This window comes from Terrapene carolina, unplaced genomic scaffold, assembly GCF_002925995.2.
Source record: "Terrapene carolina triunguis isolate 2854851 unplaced genomic scaffold, T_m_triunguis-2.0 Scaffold31552, whole genome shotgun sequence".
NCBI classification, from domain to species: Eukaryota; Metazoa; Chordata; order Testudines; family Emydidae; genus Terrapene; species Terrapene triunguis.
In genome coordinates, this window is record NW_020695903.1 from 148,658 (window position 1) to 157,490 (window position 8,833).

Sequence of the window (8,833 nt, forward strand, 5' to 3'; positions counted from 1 at the left end):
CTATGCATGGTGGGGAGCTCTGGGAGATGGGGGCTGTGTGCATGGGGGCTGTGAGCTCTGGGGTATTGGGGGGCTGTGTGCATGGGGGGTGGAAGCTCTGGGAGATGGGGGGCTGTGTGCATGGGGGGGTGGGAGCTCTGGGAGATGGGGGCTGTGTGCATGGGGGCTGGGAGCTCTGGGGTATTGGGGGGCTGTGTGCATGGGGTGGGAGCTCTGGGGGATGGGGGGCTGTGTGCATGGGGGGGAGCTCTGGGGTGTGTCTGCCGGGGCGAGGGGAGGTGGGGGTACATGGGGGGGAGTCGGGGGACACGAGCAGGGGGTTATGTCCCGTCTCTGCCTGTGGGCGGGAAGGGGAGGGGCGGGGACACACACGCTGCCCCACCCTTCCCCGGGATGGCACGTGTACGCCACTGTCCCGGCTGGGCGGGGTGTCTGCCTCCCCCCCCCCCCCGCCCTTTCCGCCCTGAGCGGAGAGACCCCCCCCGCCCAGCGCCGCGCTCCCAAATCTCTGCAGCTAGCGCGCAGCGGAGCAACCAGCGCCCCAGATCCGCTCCAGCCCCGCAGCCGCCGCTCCGGGCCCCCAGCGCCGCTTTCCAGCCGCCTCTCCGGGCCCCCAGCCAGGTAAATATCTTGCTCCATGCGCCCCCCCACCCTTCCTACGCATCGCGCCTAGAGCGCAATGGAAACGTGTCTGGGGGACCCCCAGCTCTGGGAGCGGCGTGGGGGGAGGGTCAGACTCTGTGTGGGGCTTGGATCGGAACCGAGGGGTTATTTTTTGGGGCGGGGGGTGAGCGGAACTTTTTGGGGGACCCAGCACAATGTGGAGTTTGGGGGTATCACCGTTTGGGGGGGCTTGTGGGGAGGATGAGGGGTGTGTGGCTTGGGAGGATTTCTGGAGGCTGGGTCAAAAAGTGGGGGGTTTAGTGGGGGGTGCGTGGAGCATGTGGGGGGGGGGGCTGCAGCGGGTGGGGTGACCCGGTGCTCTGGAGGATTGGAGGGGTCCGTTGTGATTTGGGGCTGGGGGGCAGCCCCTCTGGGGGCTGTGGGGGGATTGGTCCCTCTGTGGGGGGTTGCCATGCTCTGTGGATGGCAGAATATTTCGGGCAGCTCAGGGTCCAGCCACACCCTGGCTGCACTGAGATTTGGGCGGGACTGTCAAACCTGGGGTGCAGCATTTGTAGGGCTACCCCTCTGTCCCCCCCCCAGAAAAACCACCACAGGACACTGCCCCCATGCCTCTTAACATATTCCCCCCCATAGGAATTTTGGCCCATCACTGGGGTAAATATTTTGCTGGGGAGGGTGGTTACCCCACAAAAAGGAGGGAGCTGTAAAATCTCAGCCCTCCAGAAGAGGGGATTGTGGGGGGGATGACTGTGAGCCCCTATAATTCATCCCCTGATCTCTTGGCCCCTTGAGTGACATGGGAGGGGGGGGTCACGGCTGGGGGAAGGAGTTTACCAGGCAGTGTCTGTCTGTCCCTCTGGCGGGTGGGCCCTGCAGGGGGTGGCGGGCTGGTGGGGCGTGTCTGTCTGTCCCGCTGCCCCCTATAGGGAGGGCTCAGAACTGCCCCTGGTGGGGTGGGGTGGAGGTCACACAACATGGCAATGCAGGAGCCCCTCCTGGTGGGTTCTGCGGGCTAGGGAGAGAGAAGTGTGGGCTAGTGGTTAGAGTGGGTGGGGCCCTGGCATCAGCAGGGTTGTATGGGCCGTGGGTTCTGCCAGAGAGAGCCGAGACCTGGATTTCCTGTGGCTGAGCAGGGCCAGTGCCGAGGGAGGCGTGAATCGAAATGTTGGCAAAGGGGGTGGGGGGACTTTTGTCCGGGCTGGTGGCACTATGGGGATCTGCTGCCCTGGGCCAGCGCCGGGCGCCCGTAGACCTCGCTCAAAGGGCTCGGGGCAGGAAGGCGCGGGGTCGTGAGCCCCGTTTCACAGCTGGGGAAATAGAGGCACAGAGTGGGGTAGTGGCTCGCCCCAGGTAGCCCAGCAAAGCAATAGCAGAGCCAGGGAGTCCTGGCGCCCAGCCCCTGCTCTAACCACTAGGCCCCACTGCCTGCACAGAGGCAGGGCAGAACCCAGGCGTCCTGCTGCGCTCGTCTGGCTGGGGAAGCCCAGCCTCCTTCCAGGCCTGTGACCAAGGCCCTGAAATGCCGAAGCGAGGTGGAAAATAACATGCTGGGGATGGGTTTTCTCTAGGCCTTATAAGGGCAGCGGCTGCAGGCTGCCCCCCCATACTGCCCTTCCTCCCCCTCCCTTTGCCCCTCCTCTCTGGCCCCCAGCCCAGCACTACCCGAGAGACCAAGGGAGCCGCTCTGAGACAGGCAAGCACTGGTCTAGTGGGTTGGCTGGGGGGGGGCTGGGAGCCAGGACTCCTGGGTTCCATGGTCAGGGAGGAGCAGGGCTCCCAGCCCAGTTGCCTAGTTTCTTCCCAGGCAGAGCAGGATCCGGTGTCTGGCTCCCAGCGTCATGGGCAGGGCCGGGGCTGGGCGAGTTTCCAGCCTCCGCTCCCGCCTGACAGACGACAACATAGCGGATCTGTGCGAGGGAGGGGCCGAGAGGAAGTGACATGGCTCCTACTGGAGCCGTTAACCGCCTTCACCATCACCATCACCCCCGCTGTCAGTGGCTAATTAACTTGATTGAGTGATTGGTTCTCCCAGCCCCTCCTCTCCTCAGAGGTGGGGAAACTAAGGCAGGCAGAGGGGCAGGAGTGGTGCAAAGGGTGCACAGTGTGTCAGGGGTAGAACCCAGGAGTCCTGGCTCCCAGCCCCCCCCCCCCCGCCCCAACTCTAACCACTAGATCATCCTCCCCTACCATCAGGCTGGGCCCACTGCTCTGCTGTGGGGGGACCCCAGGACTGGGGTATGGGAACAGGTCTCCCTCCCAGTATCTGGCTCTCAGCTCCTCCCTTCCCCCCCTTCATAAACCATGTGTGCCCCCCCCAGTTCAATCTGAAGGTTCCTGGCCTGCCCCAGGGGCTGAAACCCTTTCACCCCCGCATCCAAGCAAGCAGGGGGAGTGGGGAGGGGGCAGTGGGTGGAAGCTAGGTGGGGAGGGAGCAGGGCAGCATTGGGTGGCAATTGGGAGCAGTGGGACATATTGGGGAGCAGCTGTCTGACCACTTGGTTCGGGGGGAGGAGACCTATGTGTATTCCCTCCCACACTTCCCTGCTCCATGACAGGATATTTCTAGGCCTGGCTGAGCAGTTCCAGCTGTTGGAGTTGGGGGGAGGGGGCCCTGGCTCTCAGGACCCGGGTGGGGCCGGAGGGGGGGGCCCTGGCTCCCAGGACCAGGGCAGGGCCGGAGGGGGGGCCTTGGCTCCCAGGACCTGGGTGGGGCCGGAGCGGGGGCGCTGGCTCCCAGGATCCAGACAGGGCCGGGGGTGGGGGGTGCTGGCCCTCAGGACACTGGGTGGGTCCGGGGGGGGGGGCCCTGGCCCCCGGGATGGGGGGGGGGGGGATCTTTCCCCCTGTGAATTTGCCCTATGCCTGGCAGTGCCTCCGGGGTGGCTTGGACCCATCCCCCACTCTGCCACGCAGCCTTGGGGGGCCCCCATCATGCTCCCATCTTTCTGTCCCAGCCCAGAGCCCTCCGTCACTCCTTCGTTCGGCCGCTCTCTCCTTCCCTCTCTTCCTCCATCTCCCTTTCTCCTCCCCACCCAATTCATGCTACAGAGATGCACATTCCCACCGCCCCGTGCTCTCACCACTAGTCCCCACTCCCCTCCCAGAGCCGGGGAGAGAACCCAGGAGTCGTGGCTTCCAGCCCCCTTTCCCCAAGCTTTTCAGCCTGGCACTATCCACAGGGCATTGGGGTCATGAACCCCAAGGTCAGCTCAGCCGGGCCCTGCCGGTGACTGGGGATGGGGTGTCTACCTTGGACCAGAGGCACTGAAACAGCCCCCTTAGAAAGAGAGAGAGAGAGAGAGAGAGTGTGTGTGTCCGTCTGTCCGTCCCGGCTGCCCCCTGCTGGAGTGGATGGAGATTGCCCAGCTCTGTGCATATGCCGGATTCCTGTACCGCGCCCTGACTCTCCTCCCCCATCTCCTCCTCCCCAGGTGACCCCACCATGCCGATCCAGCGCGTCAAGTCCGTGGGCAACACACAGGCCCTGACCTCGCAAGTGGGCATTGTCCGCCTGCTGGAGGCGCTTTTTGCCTGCGTCACCTTCAGCCTGGTGGTGCACCAGGGGGGCTGGTATGGCCGTAACGGTGACTGGTGCATGTTCTGCTGGTGCTTCTGCTTTGCCATGACGCTGCTGGTGCTGCTGGTGGAGTTCGTCGGGCTCCAGCACCGCATACCCGTCTCCTGGAAGAACTTCCCCATCACCTTCGCCATGTACGCCACCCTCATGTGCCTCTCGGCCTCCGTCATCTACCCTGTCACCCACATCCAGCACAATGCTGCCTCTGGCAAAACCAAGGACTACCGCATCGCTGCCACCGTCTTCTCCTGCCTCACCTGCCTGGCCTACTCGGTGGAGGTGACCATGACCCGGGCCAGGCCGGGTGAGGTGACGGGCTACATGGCCTCCGTGCCCGGGCTGCTGAAGGTGGTAGAGACCTTCGTGGCCTGCATCATCTTCGTCTTCATCAGCGAGCCGGTCTCCTACGACCGCCACGAGGGGCTGAAGTGGTGCCTGGCCGTCTACTGCATCTGCTTCATCCTCTCGCTGGTGGTCATTGTGCTGTGCATCGGGGAGTGCACCGGCTGGCTGCCCTGTGCCTTCAATAAGTTCCTAAGTGGCTACACACTGCTGGCTGTGCTCATGTACGCCACGGCCACCGTCATCTGGCCCATCTACAACTTCGACAAGAATCAGGGTGGCCGGCCGAACCGGCCCTCCTACTGCAGCAGCAACAGCAGAAGCTTCTGCGACTGGGATAAGTTGGTGGCCATCGCCGTGCTGACGGCCATCAACCTGCTGGTCTACCTGGCCGACCTGGTGTACTCCGCCCGGCTCATCTTCATCCAGGCCTAGCCGCGCCGGGGGCTGCTGGGCCGGCTGAGGGTTGGGGATAAGGGCTGGTCTCCCACCGGGTTCTCCGGATCTCATCTGTCTGTCTTGTCCTCTCATTCATTTATTTATTCATTCTTTTCTTTTCTTTCCTTATTCTTGCATCCTTTTTCTCTCTCGTTTATTGTCTGTCTTTTTCTTTCTTTCTTTCTTTCTTATAATTATTCATTCTTTTTCTATTTCATTTACTGTCTTTATCTTTCATTTATTCTTTTCCTTTATCCCTCTCTTTGTCTTTCTTATTTAGTCTTTGCTCTCTTGCTTTTCTTTCATTTCCTCTCATTCATTCGTTTCCTTTTTTTCCTTCATGTATTTATTCATTTATTTTCTTTCTCTCTCTTTCAATCATTCTCATTTATTCCTTCTTTTCTTGGAGCTCTCTCTCACTTTCTTTTCTTTCACTTGGTCTTTTGTTCTTTTTCTCTCATTTTCTCGCTTTCATTCTTTTTCCTTCTTCCCCCCTCCCCCTCCTCCTCCCCAGCACTCCCTGTCCAGGCGTACCCACTCCCTTGTAATAACAATGTTATCCTTTTTGCCTTAGACCGGCCCTCTAAGAAGCCCGTTGCCTCCCCTCCACGGTGGCTGGGGGTGGGAGTGGGGGAGGAATCATGGCTGACCACGGGCCATTCTGTTCCTTTTCTCCAGCGGGAGCTGTGGCGGATGAAAAATTGGTGGCCTGACGGGCAGGGCCCAGTGAGCACTGGGGCCTTTTAACCCAACACCTCCAATCCCAGCAGAAGTGGGGGGTGGAACAGGAGGGAGGGTGGGAAAGAGGTGACAACTCCCCTTTAATGGAAATATATGTCTGGTGGTTAAAAATGCTTGCCTGCCGGAGTCTTAAAGGTAATGGGTGCACTCTGGCGCCTTCCTAAGAAAAAGCCTCTAGTGGTTAAACAGCATGCAGCCTTTAATGAAAATATTTGTCTGGCGGTCAAAAACCCTTGCCTGTTGGAGCCTTAAAGGTAAATCACAGAATCAGCCCTCTAGCTGGAAATTTAAAAACGCCAAAAAAAAAACCCCACCAAACCCCATTTGCTTGGTTCTTGAATATTTATCCAGGGGTTTTAAATAGTCCTGGCGGCCATTATCTTAAAGGTGATGTCGCCGGACCCGTGCCTCACAGTGCTAGAATGTAGCTAGCTGCTTACATCTGTCCAGTCTCTCTTTTGGTATCATTCATCTGGGTTTTTTTATACATCCATTTTTTACACTGATATAAACGCAGACAAAAGGTATTATGGTCCTCGTTGCAAGTGTTTGTGTCACGATTGACGTAGCAAATTACAGGGGGTGGGTTATATATGTATAAATATAGAGAGAGAAAACAATAAATGACTGAAAGGTACTTTCTGTGTTTGTCTGTCGTCTCTCCTGGTTAGAGCTTTGCCGATAAGGATAAGCCAGGGCAGGAAGTTGAACACGGAAAAATGGCTCAGGGAGGGCAGAGAATGGGGTATGGGGGCCTTTCTCCTCTAGGGGGCGCTGACTCCCATCCGGCCCCAGGGCAGGGACTGGCTGGCTCAGGGGGGCAGGGAATGGGGCACGGGGCCTTTCCCCTCTAGGGGGGCGCTGGCTCCCATCCGGCTCCAGGGCAGGGACTGGCTGGCTCAGGGGGGCAGGGAATGGGGCACGGGGCCTTTCCCCTCTAGGGGGGCGCTGGCTCCCATCCGGACCCAGGGCAGGGACTGGCTGGCTCAGGGGGGCAGGGAATGGGACCTTTCCCCTCCAGGGAGAGCTGGCTTTGATCCCGCCCAAGAGTTGGGGGGCAGGCTGGCTGGTGGGGTGAACATGGAGGAGGGGCCATGTGGGGCAACCCCCGGCAGCGAAAGGCTTGTTTCTCTCCAGAGGCTGCGGCTGAGGCTGGGCGTGGAGAAGGGACGGGCGTCCGGCCCAGTGGAAATTCCAGCTCAGAGCTCCGTTTCCTCAGTGGGGAGCTCTCTGAACGCAGCTGTTGTTGCGTAGGGATGGGCTGGGGAAAGACCCAGAGAGAGGATATGTCACCATCTCCCGCGCTGGCAACTCCAGTCACCACACTGGGACAAGCAGAGGCCCACGCCCCACCCCAGAGACAGCTGCATCTCAGCCCTGGACAAGGGGTCCCCGTATACCCAGCCCCCGCGCCCCACCCCAGAGGTGGCCACGTCCCAGCGCCGGGTGAGGTCATTGCTATGTATAGCTGGGGGGCTCTGTTTTCCAGTGCGGGGAGGAGCTGGCTAGGGTGCGCTCCGGGGGCTGGTGCCAGAAGGGGCTGGGCAAGGCCGGCCTGGAATGAGGTGATTCCTACAAACAGCCCTGTCTGGGCTGGGGAAGGAGTGACGGGAGGCGCTGCTGTCTGGCTAGTGTTAACCCCTTCCTGCCCTCTCCTCCCCTGCCAGCCCTGTCCTCCACAGTCAGGGGAGAGCATCAAGGAGAGAACCCAGGAGTTCTGGCTCCCAGCCCCCTCTGCCCTAATCACTAGACCCCACTCCCCTCCCAGAGCCAGGGAGAGAACCCAGGAGTCCTGGCTCCCAGCCTCCCCTGCCCTAACCACTAGACCCCACTCCCCTCCCAGAGCCAGGGAGAGGACCCAGGAGTCCTGTCCCCCCACCCCGCCCCCCCCCCCCCCGCGCTCTGACCACTAGACCTGTAGCCCATACCACTAGCGGTGGCATTGGATTTGGCGCAGCAGTAGCCTCTGGACCTATATGCCATAAGGCATGGGCGTAAACGGTTCATGTAAAGCTTTGAGGCCTAATGGCCCGGCAGCCCCCCTGAGTTTTGGGGCGCCGGGACCACTGGGCTCAAGGGGGGGTGTTTGATACCAGGTTCTTGGGTCGCTTAACCCTGAAGCTGCCTTGGCAACCGACGGGCGTGCGTGGTAACAAGCGACACTCGTTAAGACCCTCAAGTCTAGGACAAGGGCAGGCCGACATGGCCAGGGCGCGAAGGTTCGATACGGACCCCAGCCAGGAGGCTGGGCACGGCCCTGAATACACCGGCCAGCCTCCCAGGTGAGAGGGCCAGCGGGCCAGTTTGCCATGCCAGGGCCAGGTCAGCCTCTCCGCGAGTACGGGTACATGCAGATGGGCAAGGCCCGGGCCGAGGCAGCCCGGGATTTCTGCTGGCCTTTGTGTGGGCCGGAGCGGTTCTGTCTTTACGTGTTGTGCTGAGAAATGCGGCTGGAGCCCTGCACACCCTCGGGGGGGGGAGGGGCGCGCAGTGGGGTTCCCGACCAGATGTAGGATGTGGGAACCTTGATTCTGGGCCAAGAAGCCTCTCAGAGCCGAGGAGAGAACCCAGGAGTCCTGGCTCCCAGCCCCCGCCTGCTCTAATCACTAGACCCCACCCCCCTCCCAGAGCTGGGGAGAGAACCCGGGAGTCCTGGCTCCCAGTCCCAGCCCCCACTCCCCAACTGTTTTTAGCCTGGATGAGTCAATCTGTTCTCAGGAAAGGGAGGTTTATTGGTCCCGGGAGGGGGACATGAGCTAAGCGGGGTGCGTCCACAGCATGAGTCAGGGACCAGCTATTCTCGGCAGGCACCTTCACCCGCTGAAGGCTGCTTTGTACGGGGGCTGAACGGGACCTACTTGGGGTGCCCCATAGCGAGCAGCGCACCCCACACTGCCCCGGCCCAGCATGCACTGGGGCATCATCCAGCCATCGCCCCCAGCACTCCCTCCCTCCCCCCAACCTCTCCATCCCTTTACCCACGACCCTATCCATCCCCCCATCCCCCAACCATCCCTTTACCCAGCCCTTCTTCTATCCCTCCCCCACACCCCTCCATCCCTCCCTTTACCCAGCCCTTCCTCCATCCCTGCCCACACCCCTTCCTCC

General features: G+C 61.1%; 1 protein-coding gene across 2 annotated transcripts; it reads left to right on the plus strand.

Moving 5' to 3' along the window:
* The first annotated feature begins 464 nt into the window (after nucleotides 1-464).
* On the plus strand, nucleotides 465-5,141 carry LOC112109896 (myeloid-associated differentiation marker homolog). Of its 2 annotated transcripts, none has more exons than XM_026662955.2 (2): nucleotides 465-584; nucleotides 4,055-5,141. In XM_026662955.2, the coding sequence occupies exon 2, from the start codon at nucleotides 4,070-4,072 to the stop codon at nucleotides 4,979-4,981; it is 912 nt and encodes a 303-aa protein (XP_026518740.1). In that variant the 5' UTR covers nucleotides 465-584; nucleotides 4,055-4,069; the 3' UTR covers nucleotides 4,982-5,141. The 2 variants fall into 2 exon arrangements, with proteins under 2 accessions (XP_026518740.1, XP_026518739.1); XM_026662954.2 differs by having other exon boundaries at nucleotides 466-621; nucleotides 4,059-5,141.
* Nucleotides 5,142-8,833: the final 3,692 nt, after the last annotated feature.